Source organism: Salminus brasiliensis, chromosome 21 (genome assembly GCF_030463535.1).
Source record: "Salminus brasiliensis chromosome 21, fSalBra1.hap2, whole genome shotgun sequence".
In the NCBI taxonomy this organism is placed as follows: Eukaryota; Metazoa; Chordata; class Actinopteri; order Characiformes; family Bryconidae; genus Salminus; species Salminus brasiliensis.
In genome coordinates, this window is record NC_132898.1 from 23,846,078 (window position 1) to 23,867,758 (window position 21,681).

A 21,681-nucleotide genomic window follows, 5' to 3' on the forward strand; every position below is an offset into this window, starting at 1 on the left:
CGTTTGGAACAGGAACGGGGCTGAAACCCTGAGCTTGACAAGTTTGATCTGAAAGTAAAAATGTTTACATGGAGAAAGGACAGTGAAGAAAGGTCAGTGAAGAAAGGACAGTGTTACGGGGTTGTATGAGGAACTGATGGGCAACAGAAAATGCTGCGATATTTAGAAAAATTATACATAAATAATAAAAACATTTTGTGAAAGAAGTTAATTATAATCTTAATAAAGTGCAGCATGTTTTTATACTTTTAATTGTTTACTCATGTATTATTGGGAACATGCCAAAATATTTATTAGGAAACACTTTACCTTTAAATTTTTATTATTATTATGATTTTATTTTTAACTTTACGCGCTAAAACATATAAATATATTTTAACCATAAAAGCTGCATTTGAGTTGGAAACTGAGAAACAGCATCTGTACCACGACCATCAAACGGCCAATGAAGTGGGAAATTCAGAATTCTCTGGATTGTAGGTGATGGACGAATTTACGAGATTGTGGCGTATATCGCAACCCTTTACCTTTTCTGTTTGTTTTTAAATTCAGTTTTTAATCATTTTATTTTACACTCCAACTTTTATGCTGTGTTCCATTTACCGAAATCGGATGTCCCCCAGTTGACCGTGTTCCAGTTAAACACTCCAATAATTGAACACTTTTCCCAAACATTTCCAAACATCTGTGAGCTAAAGCTTTTGGGGTTCATCAGACTGGTTTGATAATCCTTTACCAGTGTTTTATAGCAAATCTAATCAAAATATAGCCTGATTTTTAAATCCTAGCTTAGCATTGTTAGCATTGTCACAGGTTAGCATTGTTGCCGATACCAGTTGATAATGCATATTGTATTTTGCACCACCAAATCCTGAGACTCGCTCACCTCAGTGGTGACTGTATTGCATCAAATTAGATACATTTATCTCATGTATTTACTTCACATTACATTACTACAACACAGCTTCGCCCTCCGTTCACAAAAACCAGTGATGCCGGCCCAGTTTAACCCCATGGATTCCACACATTCTCCTCAGTGAGTGAAGGTCCCTAAAACTGGAAGCCGCTAAATTGCCCCATATGCTAACTTCTAATAGTCTAAAGCCTCGTCATGCTTCTAGTCACTGTCCCTTAGAGGTGAACTTGTCCACAGCAGAAGTATGTGAAAGTCATCGATCTGTCATCTTGAGTCAGATCAGAGTGGGGAAGGACGCGGGCTGAGCTGTGAGAGGGTAATTAGCGCCTGTGTGTTCCGCTCTGACTGAACTCCTTGTTTGACCTAACTGCTCTGAACTGTGAGCTGCACTTAGCTAACTTACGACAGCCCTTATTCACTGCCACTTACTATCCCAGCTCGTCTGCAGCATGAAGGGGTAATTCAACTGAATGCTGATACTTTATACATATTTCTACATTACATCGAAGGCTCTTATCCAGAGCGATTTACAAATGTGCTTCACTTTTTACTCAGAAAACAAGCTTAGATGACCACAATACTCAACACTACACTTTGTCCAGGTACTCTTTTAATAACTCATCAATAAATTGTACAGTATTTTCCCTGTATTTCAGAATAACAGGAAAAATCGATTAAGCTGACGAAGAATAACATGTTTTTTTTACTAGTAAACCTGATTTTTTTTTTTTTTACAAGTAATCCATTAATAGTACATTTCTGTTCATTTTTAGATTACAATTGTGACAAAACTTGAATAAAACTTCATTTTATTTTGACAAAAGTGCAACATCTTTTGTAATTTTACCAAAACATTATTGTGAAATACATAACAATTTTACATTTAAATCAAATGTATTTTATTTTTCTTATTGTATTTTATTTTTTAGTTTTACAAAACCCTTTAGCTGTGTTTTTAGTCTAACTGTACTTTCAGATTTTTTGACTAACAGAAAATGTTTGCAGGGGTGCCAGATATTATTTTTATTTTGTTTATTTATTTGTTTATTTATTACATTTTCAGACAGTGTACAACATTAACAGTCAAGTGAAGCCATGCTAACATTGATTGATTATTGTTAAAATAACTGTTCAGTAAATGTAATGTACATAATTCCTCTTTTTGGCCCAAATGTAGCAAACCTCCAAGACATGTTCAGAGTCTAAAGTGAGCTTTTTTAGTTTTGCAGTGAAGCTGTGAGGGTAATAGCTAACAACGTAATCAGGCATGGCTAAATTATCTCTCAGTCCCCAATAGAGTTGCTTATGTGGTTTCAGACACTGTTATCTATAAACATGGGCTTCAATATGAATCAATTCAGGGTGCAGTTTTTAGCTGGTTAGCTACATACTTTAGTCCATGTGTGAAGATAGCAGAGAGCCCTGCAGAGTCAGAACCACATAAGCAAGTCTTAGTTAGAGATCAGTACGGTTTGAGGAGGGTGGATGATGTCACTTGGTGGCCATAAACTTTCATTAGCCTACTTTTTAGCTTCATTAGCCTCTTAGTACCAGGGTGAAACTTTCCATTTCATGGGCATTTTCTGACCATTGCTTTCTCCGTCTTGTACTAGCTTTCTCCTGTTTTGCTCTTCATGGTACTAACCTATCTCTCCTCACTTCCTTTTCTTTTTTCTTTCTCCCTCCCTCACACACACACACACCCAGCAGGAGGAGGGTGATTAGTCAGCCTAAGTGGGCAGCAGTGTGGTGATTTGGTCTCCAGCCTGGCTATGAAGGCCTGAGGACAGTCCTAATGCTGTACAGTCATTAACTCTAGAATTTACACCAGCAGAACTAAAGGCAGTGGGACATTTAAAGGTTGAGTTTTCTTTGAAAGGGCCCAATCTTTCATTTTTCTAGCATTTCATTTCTTCCCCCCTGAGGTCCACTTATGACATTTGTGTGGGTCATAATTTGTTTCTGTGAGACATTAAACAGGAATAAACGGGCGGGTTTAAGCTGGTTTGGACTGATTAAGACCTTTGTAAATGAGCTCGGTTCTGATTAAATGGGCTGTTTATTGTAACTGTGCTGTGTGTGCAGTTACGGTCCATGGTTTAAGGGGCAAATTGGTCTTGTTTATTATAGTATGGTTCAGGCCTTCTGTTCAGCTTTCTGATCTGAGGTAGGATTTCCACATAGCAACATATTCAAAAAATTCTCATAAGAATAAATGGGGAGGTTTGTTCAGCCTTAAACTTTCCCACCCAGGCACCCACAGGAGTACCATAGCAAAAACCTGAAATATCATGTCAACCACATAGCAACATTGGAGCACCAATCTAACAACTACCTAGCAACACCGATAACAGGGTTGTGGGTTTGATTCCCGGGCTTGGCAAGCTGCCACTGTTGGGCCCTTGAGGAAGGGCCTTTACCCTCTCTGCTCCCCGGGCGCTGGAGTTGGCTACCCACCGCTCTGGGTGGGTGTGTACTCACTGCCCCTAGTTCACTAGTGTGTGTGTGTTCACTACTACAGATGGGTTAAATGCGGAGGACACATTTCGCTGTACAGTGACAAATACGTGCATCTTTACCTTTACAACCACTGCAAATGTGCGATGCCATAGCAACCAACTAGTAACACCAATGCAGTGCAGCTCGGGCTACCCACTGCTCCGGGCGTGCGTGTGTTCACTGGTGTGGGTATGTATGTGTTCACTGCTTGGGTGGGTTAAAGGTGGAGGTCAGATTCCTGTGTGTGCAGCTCTAATGGTGACTGTGGGTTTATGAGGCTCGTTCAAACGCACCGTATAATCTGTGTGTTTGGGTCCAGCCTCAGTGATCTGAAAAGGAGTAATCCATGTGTGGATGCAGAGGTAACTCTGCCGACTGTGACCATGGTTCTTCCTATCGGTCATCTCTCAGACTGGCTGGATGCTACGATGTGAACCGCTCTGTTCTGAGGTTCACTCTGAGTCATTCTGAGCTCCATCACTGAGATTCTTCTGAATATGATCATTCTGGGCCAGGCACTGTTGTTTGGGTTTGAGGCATGGTGCTGCGCAATGTGTGTATGTGTATGTGTGTGTGTGTGTGTGTGTGTGTGAGATGCTCGCGGGGTTCTGTGCTATCTTAACTGTGCAATATATCCCATCTTCAGCCTTCCAGTCAACACAGATCAAATAATCCAGCCCAAAAACAGCTCAGCTGAACACACACGCTCCAGTACACAGGCAGTCACACACACAAGGAGCCAACAATGGGGGATTTTAGAGACCATCTGAGACCGTACTAATAGCAGATCAGAGATTTGATTACCAATACATCTGCCAATACCTCAGTTCTAAAAAAAGACACAGTGGACTCAGATCTCCTATTTCTTTAGTTTTGCACTATGAAAAGGGTTCATTAAAGGTTCTATTAAGGATCATGGCAGCTGAAACAACAATTTGCCTAGTTAAAGGGACCCTCAGATTGGTGGAAACACTTGAATAGTTTGGTCTATATAGAACATTCTTTTAAAAACGGCTTCTTTATAGCACCAAAAAGGGGTGAAGAACCCATTTTCAGTGGCATCTGTCAAGGGTGGATATATGAGGCAGGAAGTGAACAGTCAGTTCTTACGCAGGATCAACAAGAATCAACTGGGTCAGAGCATCTCCAAACCATCAGACAGGTCTTGTGGGGTGTTCCCAGTATACATTGGTCCGTATCTACCATGAGTGCTCCAAGGAAGGACAATCAGTGAACCGGCGACAGGGTCATGGACGCCCAAGGCTCACTGATGCTAATGGAGGCCCTACCTCACAGCTTACAGGACTTAAAGGATCTGCTGCTAACGTTAGTCTTGGTCCCAGATAGCACAGGACACCTTCAGAGGTCTTGTGGAGTGCCTGCCTTAATGGGTCGGAGCTAAGCGGGTGGTTTTAATGCTATGGGTGATCTGTCCGGTACAGGGGGGAAATCTCTCTCACTCTCTTTCTGTGGGTGGAGATGGATGTGGACTGACAGCTGCGTGTGTTGCAGATGGTGTTTCCTCTGTATGCAGTGAAAGGAAAGGAAAGGAGACAGAAACAGAGGGTTGAGGAGACGAAAGGGACGGAGGGATGAAGAGACTGAGCGACAGGGAGATGAGGAGAAGAGCAGTAGGAGACAAGAAGCTCTGAAAGATCAAGTGTAGTCGAGCAGCTGAGACAAGCTTAGTGTCTGAACTTTACTTCTGGAGCTATGAGCTCCTCAAACCGAGTGGAGGTGTTTAATAATGTTGGAGAGACTCGCTTGTGTGGTTTCTGACACTGTATGACTCACTGTTATCTGGAATTCCATTGGTTTGGTCAGAAACTGACCGAATCACAGCTGTTCACAGTGGTGGTGAATGGCACGAGACGTCTGAACCGCTAGAAAAGTTATTACATCAAATGGTTCTGAATACACTGCCTGACGCCTGAGACACTGTTTTACCAGAGATTTGGAAAGATTTTGGATCAAAAACGAGTTTTTAAAATCGCATATCATTAACGTTCTTAATAGAACCTTTAATGAACCCTTTTCATAGTGCAAAACTAAAGAAATAGGAGATCTGAGTCCACTGTGTCTTTTTTTAGAACTGAGGTATTGGCAGATGTATTGGTATGCTGTGATAATCAGACCTGCCGGAGTCATCAGACATACCCAGATGCTGATGATCAACATTCTCTGCACTCCATAAAATTCCTCTTAGAACTAACTTCTCTCTCTTTACCTTCCCCGAGTAAATGGCCACCCAGCCCGATCTGCAGGAAGATTGCCCGCTGAGGTCCCCTCTACCTGCATCTAACCAGCTGCCACCTACCAGTCCAGCCAGCGGGTCCCCCCCAACCCGCCACCACCCATGGCTCACCCGCCAGCCGCTGCTGCCTGTTTGGTGGCCGTGCTGAAACCTAGATGGACTCGTGCCTGTCTGACACTATTAATATCACAACTATTAACTTTCTGTTGTACCTGGTTTGGTAATTTTTATCATTAATGTTTAAAACAGTCTGGCCAGAGGAGGATGGGTCCCCCTTGTGAGTCTTGGTTCCTCCCAAGGTTTCTTCCTCCAGCTCTGAGGGAGTTTTTCCTTGCCACTGTCGCCGTTGGCTTGCTCACGGGGGTCTTTGACGCTTCATGTTATTTCTTCTTTCTTCTCTGTCTCTGTTCTTTATTAAGTAATAATTATGTAAAGCTGCTTTGTGACGACAACAGTTGTAAAAAGCGCTATACAAATAAATTTGACTTGACTTGACTTGACGTGGTGGAGGGATACATGATTCAGGGCGTTGTACGGCAAAAAAATAGTCCCCGAAAAAAAACCCTGTTTGTTTAGCCACTATTTAACTATAATCAACATCGCATATACAACTCAGAGGACGTATGGAGGTTCACTGGTGGGTTTGGAGAATAAATAAAATGCCTATATTTGTAGTCTTGTAGTCTTGTAGTCATGGTGACGCCCGATTCCATTTTCCACCACTGTAAAGAAATCCCAGTCGCAGGTTTTCTCCACAATGAACCTGATTTCACACCCAACCCCCCACTAAGAACAACTGTTACCATCTCAAACACTGGTTCATAAGGAAGTTAGAAAGAAATCCTGCAGTTAGCACAATGCTAATTGGTGGAGTATAAGCTTACTATTACTTGTTAGCTACATTAGCATTATAGCTGCAGTTCCAAACCAAAGCAGTACTTCAGGGGGAGTCATGACGTATGGCTTTAGGAGGAGCCGTGAGGACTGAGGAGAGATAAAAGTAGTGCTGGAGGACGAGAGAGAGAGAGAGACAGAGAGTCTGTCTTTATAGTTATAAGTCTTTGTGTGTACGTGTGTGTGTGTGTGTGTGTGTGTGTGTGTGTGTGTGTGTGTGTGTGTGTGTGTGTGTGTGTGTGTGTATGTGTTTGTACGTGTGCAGGCAGACATTAACTACAGTTTCAGTTGAGCAGGTTTTTATATTGATCTCCAACCTCATCCTGCTGAGCACTGGCTTAACAACAGTCTGCTTGTGTGTGTGTATGTGTGTGTGTGTGTGTGTGTGTGTGTGTTATGTAGTGGCTCTTTCTGTCCTGACTGATGGAAAATCTTTTTTTCCTGCTCGTTCTCTCTCTCTGTGTATCTCTCTCTCTCTCTCTCTCTGTATCTCTCTCTCTCTCTCTCTTTCTTTTTCTTTCTTTGCTTCTCTCTCTCTCTCGCTCTCTCTCTCTGTGTATCTCTCTCTCTCTTTCTTTTTCTTTCTTTGTTTCTCTCTGTATGTGTATCTCTTTCGCTCTGTCTCTCTCTCTCTTTCTCTCTCTCTCTGTATCTCTCTCTCTCTCTCTCTCTGTATCTCTCTCTCTCTCTGTATCTCTCTCTCTCTCTCTCTGTATCTCTCTCTCTCTCTGTATCTCTCTCTCTCTCTGTATCTCTCTCTCTCTCTCTGTATCTCTCTCTCTTTCTCTTTCTTTCTTTTTCTTTCTTTGTTTTGAATATGAGCTGTGTTCTGATTGGCTGCGCTGGTGGGGGTGTTAGGTTGGGTTGCTGTAGGCTGAATAGTGAATCATTGTAAACAAGTGAACTATTAATTCAATCCAGACATTATTTACTACAGTATTTACATCATTAACACACACTTGTATACATACACACACAACTATGGCAAATCTTTCTGTGTGTGTCTGTTTTCACTCATCTATCAGTCCTGTCACAGAGAGACCAACAGCACAGTGACCAACGATAAGACCAAAGTCTACGTTTCTACATCACACATACACACACACACACACACACACACACACATATCCACAGACATTACACAAATCTCCCACAAACTTCACGATCCAGTCACCCTTCACAGGCACACACGTCATTCTCACACACCCACACACACATGTACATCACATACACACTCCCACATACCCAGATGAACACACACACACACAGTTTACATCACAGGATGATTCATCTGTTTTTCTGCCAGCACGTGGCATTGAGCAGAGTTTCACGCACACACACACACACACACACACACACACATACAGATACATTGGATCAGCCAAAACACACAAATCAGCAAATTAACACACAGCGAACACACTGTAGAAACAGCCTGACTGGTAATTTCATTACAAATCAGTACAGTCAATGCAATCAATACAATCAATACAATCAATACAACCAGTACAATCAATACAGTCAATACAGCCAATAAAATCAATATTAGCAATACAGTCAATATAGCCAATACAGCTAATAGAACTAATACAACCAGTATAGCCAATACAGCTAATAGAACTAATACGATCAATATAGCCAATACAACTAGAACTAATACAATCAATATTAGCAATACAGTCAATGTAGCCAATACAGCTAATAGAACTAATACGATCAATATAGCCAATACAGCTAATAGAACTAATACGATCAATATAGCCAATACAGCTAATAGAACTAATACGATCAATATAGCCAATACAACTAGAACTAATACAGTCAATATAGCCAATACAGCTAATAGAATTAATATGATCAGTATAGCTAATACAGCTAATAGAACCAGTAGAACCGATACAGTCAATACAGCTCATAGAACCAATACAGCCAATACAACTTACACCACCAGTAGAACCAGTGTAACCAACATAACTAATAGAACTAGTAGAACAGATAGTACAACTTATAAACCAATGTAACTAATACCAAAACTAATAGAACCAGTAGAACTAAAATAAACCTTCAGCAGTTTTTTGGCGGAACAACAGCATCTTAGGCAGGTGGTCATAATGTTTTGGCAGATCCAGGGATGTGTGTTTGATTTTCTAGAGAATGATCAGTGAGGCAGGAGCTGCGGCTCTGAGTTGGTTCAGTAACTTCATTACATGCTGCTCTCAGTCTCTTACCAGCAGCCTTTAGCAGTCAGGTGAACATCAGCATGTCGAATTTCACACCTCACTTATTACATTTGAACGTCAGGGCGCTCTGCATACAGCTGCAGACCTCTGCACTTATCCTGGAGAAGCCCATATTCTGGAAAACCTGCCAACCCTGCAAAAACCTCAACATCCTGCAAAAAAGCAGTGCAGAGTATTACGCTCAGATTTTCATTAATAAATGTTGCCCTCACCCCTCACCCCTTACCCCTCACTCCTCACCCCTCACTCCTCACCCCTCACCCCTCACTCCTCACCCCTCACCCCTCACTCCTCACACCACACCCCTCACTTCTCACCCCTCACACCACACACCTCACCCCTCACTCCTCACCCCTCACCCCTCACTCCTCACACCACACACCTCAGTTCTCACTCCTCACACCTCAGAGAGAGAGAGAGAGAGAAAGAGAGAGAGAGAGAGAGAGAGAGAGAGAGAGAGAGAGAGAGAGATAGAGTGAAAGGGGGAGAGAGAGAAGAAGAAAGAAGTAGCGAGAGCGAGAAAAGGGGGAGACAGAGAAAGAGGGAGAGGGAGAAAGAAGGATAGAGAGAGAGGCGAGGAGAGAGAATGAGCAAGAAGAAGAGAGAGAGAGGGGGGACAGAAGAAAGTGGGAGAAGAGACAGTTAGAGAGAACAGAGGGAGGGAGAGGGATAGGAGAGAAGAAAGATAGTGAAGAGCGAGAGAGAGAGAGAAAGAGAGAGAGAGAGCAGAAAGAGAACAGAGAGGGGGAGAAAGTGAAGTGAAAGTTAGGAGAGAACAGAGAGAGAGAGAGAGAGAAAGGGAGAGAGAGTGTGTTCTGGTTGCTGATTGGCAGAAATGTTATGGAGAGTAAATCTGTATTCAGTGTGAGTGTGAGTGTGAGAGTGAGTGTGAGAGTGTGTGTTTGAGAACAGCGTGACGAAACCTCTGTAAACAGATTTTACACTCCACACTGTGAGGAGTGTGTGTGTGTGTGTGTGTGTGTGTGTGTGTATGTGTGTGTATGTGTGTGTGTGTGTGTGTATGTGTGTGTGCTGCAGCTGCAGTGACTCACACACTCCGCTGCAGAGAGCATCTGCTACAGCTGATAGTTCATTCAGCTGAAGTGTGAACGCGTGTGTGTGAGAGTGCATCTGTTAGTAAAATGTGTGTGATGTGTGCTGCATCTGTCATTAAGCAATTTGTGATCGAGAGAGAGAGAGAGAGAGAAGAGAGAGTGAGGAGGAAGAGAGGCAGAATTAGAATGAGAAAAAGAAAGCATTAAAGCCCCGCCCATTTTGCCTATAGCATTAAGCCCTGCCCATTCGGTCTATAGCAGTTTAGCTTTACACATTCAGCCTATATCAGTTCAGCCCTGCCCATTTAGCCTACATCAGTTTAGCCTCGCCCATTCAGCCTACCCCAGTATAGACTCCACACATTCAGAATACACCAGTTTAGCTCCACCCATTCTGTCCACCCCAGTTTAGCCCCACCCCTTCTGCCTACAGCAGTTTACCCCGGCCATTCAGCCTACTCCAGTTTAGCTCCACCCATTTAGCCAACCACAGTTTTGCCTCACCCATTCAGACTACACCAACTTATCCCCAGCCATTCAGACTACAGCAATTTAGCCCCGCCCCTTCAGCGCACTATAGTTTAGCTGCACTCATTCCCTCTCAGTGAAACAGTGTGTGTACATGCTGTTCCCCCCACAACAGCACTGTTTCATCGTAGTTGTGATGTGTGCCTCAAGAAGGGGTTACACTGCAGCCAATGAGAGCACATTTGCATATATCAGTGACTCCCATGATTACCCTGTTCAGTTCTGAGGGATGGTCAGAGATGAAGGAGGTCAGAGAGCAGGGTATCGACCTTTAATGCTGAAGGGAATGCCAGACTGCTCCAGTTCTGTTTCAGCAACATTAACACCCACAGACAGAGCTGCCACTGTACAGTACTGCTGAATCACCGGACACTCACATCAGAGCTGACGCTCACATTCCCAAACCTGTGTGTGTGTGTGTGTGTGTGTGTCTGCGTGTATGTATGTGTATGTGTGTGTGTATAATGTATGGATTGTAATTATGCAAATGGAATTATTGGACTGTTTCCTCCCATTTATTCCAAGCTCAGGGAGACTATTGATTAGGTGGAGAGAGAGAGAGAGAGAGAGAGAGAAAGATTGCTCTGAGTGAACTTCCTGACCAGGAGAAATCCAATCTTTTGAAAGCGCTTCAGAGGAAGAAGAAAAAAATAGACCAGACAGAGTGTTTTATTTACAGTCGTACTGACTGTTTAGTGTATGAGTGTGAGTGTGTGTGTAAGTGTGTGTGAGTGTGTGTTTGCTCATTTTCAATACAAAAATGCTCCTAATTTTTATCTTCTTATTTTGCCATTAAAAAAGAAATCAGAACAGCCACCGTTTTACAAATATACAACTCCAGAAAGAAAAATGAAGAGACCACCCTACATGATAATTTTCTCTGGTTTTACTATTATAGGCAGTGTGTTTAGGGACATGAACATTCACGTTGTATTTCATAAACCATGAACAACATTTAGCCTAATTTCCAAAAAAATACTGCTATTTAGAGCATTTATTTGCAGAAATGACAACTGCTCAAAAACAACTGCTCCAATAATGCAAAGAAATGATCATAATCATTATAATGCAAAGAAGTTATTATTCAAATTTAAACAACACAGTGATTATATTTGAACTTTGAGAGCATTTAAAAATCACTGTGGTGAAATAACCTCGACTGCCAGTCACAGCTTACATGTCTTGGCAGGCTCTCTACTAGTCTTTCACATTGCTGTTGGGTGACTTTATGTCATTCATAGCCGTACACACAGAGATGCAAATAAAAAAAAACAATGTGGTCTCTTAATTTTTCCAAGACAGTATATACAATATATATGAGATATATTATTATTACATATAAATATTCACATATATTATTTATTTTTTGTTTTATATATAAAATAATAATTTATATATATATAATATGTTATATAAATATAAATATATATATATATAACAATTTATATATATAATTTATATTTGTTATGTTTGTGTGTGTGTGTGTGTGTGTACTTTCCAAGACAGTATATAAAATATATATGAGATATATTATTATTACATATTATTACATATATTACATATTTATTTTTTGTTTTATATATAAAATAATAATTTATATATATATATATATATATATGTTATATAAATATATATATATATATATATATATATATATATATATATATATATATATATATATATAACAGTTTATATATATGATTTATATTTGTTATGTTTGTGTGTGTGTGTGTGTGTGTGTGTGTTTGTGAATGAACAAATTAGTGAGTGTGTGGTAAAGGCAGCTCATTCCCCACAGCTCTGTTAGATAGTATCAGAGCTAATTAACACAGACGGTCAGTCAGAGCCACACGGATCAATCTGTCCTTTTCTTACACGCTCCACTGAAACCCTGTTTAAACGCACTCTGGTCTGAGTTGTTGTTCGGTTTATTAGAGACAGATTTCTCCTTAAAGCAATTTTAATGGTTGTATATCGTGTGTGAATGGCAAGGTCAATTCTTCTGCCATTTCTCATAGGCATCGCTGATCCAATACTGTTGGAGGAGACTGTAAATCGGTTTTAAAGGCATAGCAAGCACATGGGCATTGCAACCATGTAGGATACCATAGCAACCAGGGGATATCCTAGCCATTTTCTAGCAACACCCAAGCAATCACTACGCAACATCATCGCAACTACCTGGGATATCATAGCAGCCACCTTGCAACACCATATCAACCACCTATGGAACATATAACCAATTCGCAATGGCATAGCAAAAACATGGGAGACCATAGCAACCACCTTGCAAAACCATAGCAGCCAGATGGAATGTCATAGCAACCATCTGGCAACATCATAGCAACCACCATAGCAGCCACCTAACAACAACCTGGTATACAATAGCAACCACCTTGTAAAACCATAGCAGCCAGATGGATTGTCATAGCAACCATCTAGCAACATCATAGCAACCACCACAGCAACTACCTAAAAACAACCTGGTATACAATAGCAACCCCCTAGCAAAAACATGATACATAGCGATAGCTGCAATTTAGTCCAAGCTTAGGCTTAATCCAGATGTGGAGAGCAGCTGTAGTGACAGACATCATACAGACATGCTCTCAGCTTTCAGTGAGCATTAAATATGCGCATAATACAGAACAGTAATTTGCGTTATTTGCATACGGTTTATATTTAGAAACAGAGTTTTGAATACATTGATTTCTGTGAGTGTGTGAATGTGTGTGTGTGTGTGCGTGTGTGTGTGTGTGTGTGGGTGCGCGCTCGTGGGTGTGCGGTGTCCCAAAAAGACAGTCCTTACATAAGGCTGTGTGTCCACAGAGCTGGAACTAACACCAGCCAGAGCCTGGTCAACCCCTCTGGCCCAATCTCGCACACATTTCTGCCCCCTGCTGGACACATTACACCACTAATAAATCAACACTGCTGCCACCTGCTGGACAAGCCCACGCATTACATCACTATTGAACCAGTACTGCCCCCTGTGAATATATGAATATACTATATGAACTATATGAATATAGTTGAAATAGTTGAAATATGAAATAGTTCTCCACTGACTTTCATTAAAAGTTATAACGTTTTTTCCTTCTCCTGTAAATTTGCTGTTTTGGAGATACAAGGTTTTTGCACAACAGTGACAATATGTTTAGCCTGCATTTTATGATCTGTATTACTGTCATATTTCATTTTCACCAGTGTTCTCACCCTTAGGAGCCTAGAAGTGTTGTCAATCATTAGATTTACAGCTCATAATTATTGCAGTTTTTCAGGAGAAGGCAAATGTGCTCATTTCTATTTCTGCTTTTTTACATAATGGGAGCATGTCATGATCAATGATCAGTTTTACAGGACTTTTTCTTTGGACAGTGTGGATGTTATTTAACATTTTAAAGCCTGAACCATCACATAATTGCCAGAAAATTCTAATTCTTTAAATTTTACTATAGTGTTTATTTGACATTCTGACCAATTATTTGAAAAACATATAGCACTTTGCATATATGACCTTTAATTTTTATCATCTGTGATCCATCAAGAGTGTATTGCTCACATCAGGTTTGCTTTTTTAAACAAACTAAAACATAAGACACAAAACCCCATATAGTAATTATGTGTCTGAATGTATTTAAATAAATCATGTGAGGTAGCATTAATTTTTACATTTATGATATATATTATTTATGTTATTTATATATGATTGCATATTTATTTAATAGAATTAAATTCAATTCAATTAATTGTCACAGTAATGTTGCAGATGTCTATAGAATATGGTTGGCTTTGAAGGGTTAAATCTATTTAGCTCAGACTGGTCAAGCGGGCCAAGCTAGTTAAGCTGGTTGATTAGCTTGGTCTTGCTGGTCACGCTGGGCAACTGGCTTGGTCGTGCTGCTTGACCAGCTCGGCCGCACTGGTCATGCTGGTCAACCAGTATGTGGTCTCAGTGTGATGCTGCTGGTCATGTTGGACAACCAGCTGGTCAATGTCGGTCAGTGCTCTCAGGTTCGGTCGTACCGGTTGTCTAGCTTGGTCAGGTTGATCATGCCGGTAGACCAGCTAAACCATCAAACTCAAACCAGAACATACCCTGCGCTGGCCAACCAAATTCAATTCAACATACACTAAGCTGGTCAAGAGCTGGTTAGCCAGCTAGCTTACCAACATAGGGTTTGTTTTTATCCTGATGACCAGCTGTTCAACCACCTTGACCATTAAAGACCAGCTTGGACCATCTGAAACCAGCTACCAGCAAAAGCTGGGCTTAACTCCTGAAAACACATGCTGTTCTGAATGCTGGAGTTCACACAGACTTCTAAGGGTTAAAATATTGTGATCATAACCATCATAATTGCAGTGTGATTCTGATATGATGATGTTGTGTAGATATCGTGCAGCTCTAACACACACACACACTGCCCACTGCTCTCACTGCTGTGTCCATCTGCTCGTGTGTTGTGTTCTGACGCTCTGCTCTCCTTCATCTTCACTCCATCATCTCCATCGCCCTTCAGCACATGCTGGACGCCCGCAGGACCAAGGTTTGCAACCACTGCTTTCTGTGTGTGTGTGTAAGCGTGTGTGTGTGTGGTTTCAGTAAACCCTGCCTGCTCCCTCTGATCTCAGTGATGGCTCAGATTGATTTCAGCAGTAATGTAGATGTAAAGCTGAAAGACTGCCTCTAGAAACATGTTTAAGAGAACCCGCTGTGACTCACCCACACTCACCCCCCCTCTCCTGACCCCCCCCCCCAACCCCCCTGCCGCTTTTCTACTCATTCCTGTTTGCCTCTTTCCCCCCAAAATCTGCTCTCAGTTCAGCTGCAGTTACTGAACACAGAGGTCATATAAAGCACTGTGCCTTAATAGCTACTGCCTGTTATCTAATGGGCACAGATAAGGGCAGTGTTCTAGATAAACTAAAAAGCACCAATAAATGCAGTGATGTGATCTAGATAAGCTGGAACAGCACATATGCTGGTAGGGTAGAGATTTAGATAAGTTAACCTGAGCACAGTATAATGATCTAGATAGGATGAAAAAGCACAAATGCATGCTGTGGTAGTGCTCTAGATCAGTGGTTCTCCAACCAGTCATTGGGACCATCATTGGGTCCAGATTTTCGTTCGATCCCTACGTGTTGTAATTTGTGCTGGAGCAAAAATCGAACCCCCTTCAGCACCAGTGCTTGTAAACTAGAATAGGTAAGTATAGTGTTCTAGATAAGCTGTAACCTCACAGTGGAGTAGTGGAGTAGATCAGCTGAAAAGGCAGTAGGGGTCTAGTGGTCCTGAAGGAGCGCAGAGAAACAGACTGATCTAGTTAACCTAAAAGGACGCGGCCTGCTCCACTTTCCCCCTGGTTCCCTTGTCCCACATAATCAGAGCTCTGCCCATGGCGCTCACCGTGCCACTTAGAACACACAGAACTATTAAAAACACCATTAAACACTCAGCTTCTCATTAGCAGATCTGGCACAAGTCTCGTCTCTCAGTGAGATTCGTAGTAATTCTGCCCGTATTCCTCAGAGAAGCAGCAGCAGACTGAGGCCTAACTTCACACCCTCCTCCTGACTTTGCGTCTACAGTCCCAGATCCAGCTCTGCGTCTCTATCTACACAATTAAAGCACACACAGCAGGTTCCAGGTCACATTATGGCCTTTTGTGGGATCTACGGCTGTTTAATTGTTCTACAGGGACTTCATAACCCGTGAAAAGCTGTTTCCAGGTCCCTGTTCTGTGATTTGTGTTCTCTGAGAACTGTTGTTAGAGGGTTAGTTAGTTTTCACACTGATATTAATACAAATCAGGGCCGTTTAAAGGAAAGTTTTGCGCTAACGATAAGAGGCTCATGTAGCAAATAAGTAATGAAAGCTTATACCCCACCAGTTAGCATGGAGCTAACTGCAGACCTAAATCTCCACACACTCTCCTCAATCTGTGTGGAGATATTCAGTAATCTCTAATAGATCTGTTCTGTATAAATGTGGATAAAGATTAATAGTAGATACTGAATAATTTATAGTAGATACTAAACGATTCATAGTAGATACAGAACAATTTAAAGTAGATACTGAATGATCCAATGTAGATACTGAATGATTAATAGTAAGTACTGAATGATTCATAGTAGATACTGAATGATTTAAAGTAGATACTGAGTGATTCAAAGTAGATACTGAGTGATTCCTATTAGATACTGAATAATTCAAAGTATATACTGAATGATTCAAAGTAGATACTGAATGATTTGTAGTAGATACTGAATGATTTGTAGTAGATACTGAATGGTTCCTAGTAGATACTAAATCCTGATAATAAACCTATATTTCTTCCTGCAGCACCTTCAGATGACCATCCAGGCCCTGCAGGATGAGCTGCGGACGCAGAGGGACCTGAACCACCTCCTGCAGCAGGAGAGCAGCTCGCGGGGCTCCGGAGCTGAACACTTCACCACCATCGAGCTGACCGAGGAGAACTTCCGTAGGCTCCAGGCCGAACATGACCGGCAGGCCAAAGAGCTGTTCCTACTGAGGAAGACGCTGGAGGAGATGGAGCTGAGGATCGAGACGCAGAAACAGACTCTGGGTGCCCGGGACGAGTCCATCAAAAAGCTTCTGGAAATGCTGCAGAGCAAAGGGCTCCCCCCGGTGTCTGGGAGAGCTTCGGAGGAGGAGGAGCAGGACAGAGCTCGGCGAATTGCAGAGGCTGAGGCTCAGCTAGGCCACCTGGAGGTCATCCTGGACCAGAAAGAGAAGGAGAACATTCACCTCAGAGAGGTAAGCTTACCTGGGACAGGTGTGTTATTATGCTGTTATTATTTAAAAAAAATTAGGTAATGTATTCAATTACATTATAAATATATAATAAAAAAACTAAATTATAATAATATTAAAATATTACATTAAATAATATCGAATTAATTTATTATAATTGAAGATACATATATGTATGTAGAATTATGTAGTATTATTGATATGTTCTTCTTCTTTTTCTTCTTCTTATTATTATAATGTCTTTTTATTTCATTTTTGCTTTTCAAGATAATAAGAACACATTAAAGGAATAAAATATCAGAAACAAACCACAATAATATTTGGAAAATATGAATAACTCCTAAGCACGGTTAGTAAACAGTGATACGTGGGTGATTAACACCAACTTTGTCTTTCAGGAGCTTCACAGAAGAAACCAGCTCCATCAGGACCCTAGCAAAACTAAAGCCTTGCAGACCATCATAGAGATGAAGGTAAAGAGTATGTTCATTCCTCACACTCCACACACACGCTCAGCCGCAGATCAGAGAGCCTCACTGAGATGATTTGCTGAAAGATAATTAAACACTAAAAAAACAAACATCTGACATAATCAGGAGAACGTCAGAGAAGAAGAAGAGCAGGAGAACAGAAGGCCTCTCCCCACCGGCAGAGCTCTTACACACGCAGCTAAAAATAAAGCATGACCTCATGCAGCTCCCACCCTCCCCACACACACACACACACACTCTCACACACACCCCACTGGACCATCCTGATTGGGCACCCCCAGAGTATTACCCAGAACCCTCTGCTGCACCCATGTGATCTGCAGTCATAACAGTTCTCCGCACTCTCAGCATCGCTGCTTTATTCCTCACACACTGCAGCCTGTCCACATGACTTATAGGTTCCTCCTTAGCCAATCAGCATTCAGTGTCTCATCCTAGCCCCCATAATGCACCACATCCTGACATCTAGTACTACCGCTGTCTATTTAGCTTTAGTTCCCATAGCGCCCTCTTGTTCTCTCTCATGCCACTGGGGCGAGCGTGGAGTCTGGATGCGGTTGCCATGGGAACAGCAGGAGGCTGTTTACAACGGTAAAAACACTAATGCAGGAGAGATAGCGAGAGAGAGAGAGAGAGAGAGAGAGAGGGAGGTATGGAGAGAGAGGGAGGTATGAAGCGAGATGGAGAGAGAGGGAGGTATGAAGAGAGAGAGAGAGAGTGAGAGTGAGAGAGATAGAGAGGAGACGAGAGGAATAGAAGGCAGTGGCTGATCTTTTGGATAAAGGGTACAGTGTGTGCAGTTTTTGTGCTTTTAATCAGGGATGCACAATTATATCAGTAGTGTATCAGTGTTGAATCAGTTGTGTATCAGTGTTGTATCATTAGTGTATCAGTGTTGAATCAGTTGTGTATCAGTGTTGTATCATTAGTGTATCAGTGTTGAATCAGTTGTGTATCAGTGTTGTATCATTAGTGTATCAGTGTTGAATCAGTTGTGTATCAGTGTTGTATCATTAGTGTATCAGTGTTGAATCAGTTGTGTATCAGTGTTGTATCAGTAGTGTATCAGTAGTGTATCAGTGTTGTATCATTAGTGTATCAGTGTTGTATCAGTGTTGTATCAGTAGTGTATCAGTAGTGTATCAGTGTTGAATCAGTAGTGTATCAGTGTTGTATCATTAGTGTATCAGTGTTGAATCAGTTGTGTATCAGTGTTGTATCATTAGTGTATCACTGTTGTATCAGTGTTGTATCAGTAGTGTATCAGTGTTGTATCAGTAGTGTATCAGTAGTGTATCAGTGTTGTATCAGTATTGTATCAGTAGTGTATCAGTGTTGTATCAGTAGTGTATCAGTATTGTATCAGCAGTGTATCAGTGTTGTATCAGTAGTGTATCAGTTGTGTATCGGTATTGTATCAGTAGTGTATCAGTAGTGTATCAGTGTTGTATCAGTTGTGTATCAGTTGTGTATCAGTGTTGTATCAGTAGTGTATCAGTTGTTTATCAGTTGTGTATCAGTAGTGTATCAGTAGTGTATCAGTATTGTATCAGTGTTGGCTCAGTGTTGGCTCAGTGTTGTATCAGTGTTGTATCAGTGTTGGCTCAGTGTTGTATCAGTAGTGTATCAGTAGTGTATCAGCAGTGTATCAGTATTGTATCAGCAGTGTATCAGTATTGTATCAGCAGTGTATCAGTATTGTATCAGTGTTGGCTCAGTGTTGGCTCAGTGTTGTATCAGTGTTGTATCAGTGTTGGCTCAGTGTTGTATCAGTAGTGTATCAGTAGTGTATCAGTGTTGTATAAGTAATGTATCAGTGTTGTATCAGTGTTGTATCAGTAGTGTATCAGTGTTGTATCAGTAGTGTATCAGTATTGTATCAGTAGTGTATCAGTGTTGTATCAGTAGTGCATCAGTGTTGTATCAGTATTGTATCAGTAGTGTATCAGTGTTGTATAAGTAATGTATCAGTAGTGTATCAGTGTTGTATCAGTAGTGTATCAGTATTGTATCAGTAGTGTATCAGTGTTGTATCAGTAGTGCATCAGTGTTGTATCAGTGTTGTATCAGTAGTGCATCAGTGTTGTATCAGTGTTGTATCAGTAGTGTATCAGTAGTGTATCAGTGTTGTATCAGTAGTGCATCAGTGTTGTATCAGTATTGTATCAGTAGTGTATCAGTATTGTATCAGTAGTGTATCAGTAGTGTATCAGTGTTGTATCAGTAGTGCATCAGTGTTGTATCAGTATTGTATCAGTAGTGTATCAGTAGTGTATCAGTGTTGTATCAGTAGTGTTTCAGTAGTGTATCATCTCCCCTGCATTAGTGTTTTTGCATTAGAATTGTATTGATATTGCATCAGTATTGTATTGGTTTTGTACTGGTATTGTATTGGTATTTTGTCAGTATTGTATGGGGATTGTATTGGTATTGTACTGGTATTGTATCTGTATTGTATGTGTGCTGAACTGAAATATCTGCAGTATATTAATATTTTACTTTATTTTAAATCATGTACAGATTTCACACTATAATAGTGAACTGTCCAAACTTTACTATCCAAATTTACTATCCAAACCCACCAGTGTACTAACATTAATAATAATAATAATTATTATTATTATAGTAATAATAATAATAATCATAATAATAGTAATAATAATACTTTTTAAGGAATGTTTCACATTGATTAAACAAATTAAAGCAACAAAACAACAGAATAACCATAATACACACACTCACACACATGCTCAGTTTCCCAGCAGTTTTATTTGTCACATACATGGTTACACACAGTACAACTAGCAGTGAAATGCTTTGATTATTGCCAATTCACATTAAACAACAGGATAAATATAAATAGAATATATGAAATAAGATCAGCTAACAATATATCGATTTGTCAAAAAAAATAACCTAAAATAAGTAAAGTCTAAAGTATATAGAGATATAATAACAAATATATCCATAAATATATTTCATATATACTCCAGCATGAGAGGACACTACACTACAATCTGGAGTAATCAGCAGCCAGAGAAACAGCGCACAGAGTCCCTCTGGCAGCAGGTCCGGGAAACTCCAGTGGCAGGTCTGGGAAACATCCAAGCTGCATTGTAGCATTAACACCACGCTTTTAGCTATTGCACATACGGTCAGGGTGGAGGGATACATGCAGGGTGTTGTGAGGCAAATGGCCCCTAAAGAAATCTGATTTTTCTCAGATTTGCCACCGTTTTCCATTATTACCATCTCTCACGCTCTGACTGTTCGGACTGACTGTGTATGAAACCTGCTCTGATACTTTTCAAATGATTTGGGGAAAAAACAGGTTGTGTCGAGCTCTTCCCTACAGTACAGCAGGTCTGGCCTTCTCTATGTATATGTGTGTGTGTGTGTGTATGTGTGTGTGTGTGTGTGTGTGTGTGTGTGTGTGTGTGTGTGTGTGTGTGTGAGAGAGTTTGGCTTGTGGGATGGGCCTCATTGCCAGCTTTTGATAAAGATCCTGGGTCAGGAAGTGTGCATGGTGGGAGAGAGAGAGAGAGAGAGAGAGAGAGAGAGAGAGAGAGAGAGAGAGATAGAGGGTTCTCTGTCGGACTGGGAGATGGGCCGTGGCTAATCTTAAAGACGTTGTATTATTTATTTAAAAAGCTAAGAAGCTAACCCTGCACTCACGGTTTTGCAGTCTACAAGCTGAGAGGGAAGCCTGTACACTCTCCCTCTCTCTCCCTCTCTCTCTCTCTCTGTACCTCTCTCTGATCTCTCCGTGCTGCACTGTAGCTGCTGGCGGACTGGATGTGTGCTCACTTCTACCAAATGGTGATTAGATGCTAATCCATTAGCATGAGAGGAGGAGGATTCTGCTGCAACGCTGCAGTTTCCCTTTCTCCTGCACTACACCCACAGCTTTCCTCTCTCTCTCTCTCTCTCTCTCTCTCTCTCTCTCTCTCTCTCTCTCCATCTCTCTCTCTCTCATTGGAGTTCTACCTCACAACCAGCCCTCTCTGACATGGCTTGAAT

At 41.2% G+C, this 21,681-nt stretch overlaps 1 protein-coding gene across 6 annotated transcripts in view; it reads left to right on the forward strand.

The window, feature by feature from the left end:
• Positions 1 to 21,681, forward strand: part of erc2 (ELKS/RAB6-interacting/CAST family member 2) — a 66,817-nt gene that overhangs the window by 19,625 nt on the left and 25,511 nt on the right. For 4 of the 6 annotated variants that reach the window (XM_072665558.1, XM_072665559.1, XM_072665561.1 and 1 more), the window contains exons 3-5: positions 14,910 to 14,936; positions 16,736 to 17,173; positions 17,569 to 17,643. In XM_072665558.1, coding sequence (XP_072521659.1) covers positions 14,910 to 14,936; positions 16,736 to 17,173; positions 17,569 to 17,643 — 540 coding nt within the window. The remainder of the gene's footprint in view (positions 1 to 14,909; positions 14,937 to 16,735; positions 17,174 to 17,568; positions 17,644 to 21,681) is intronic. The other 2 variants (XM_072665560.1, XM_072665563.1) reach the window with 1 other exon arrangement.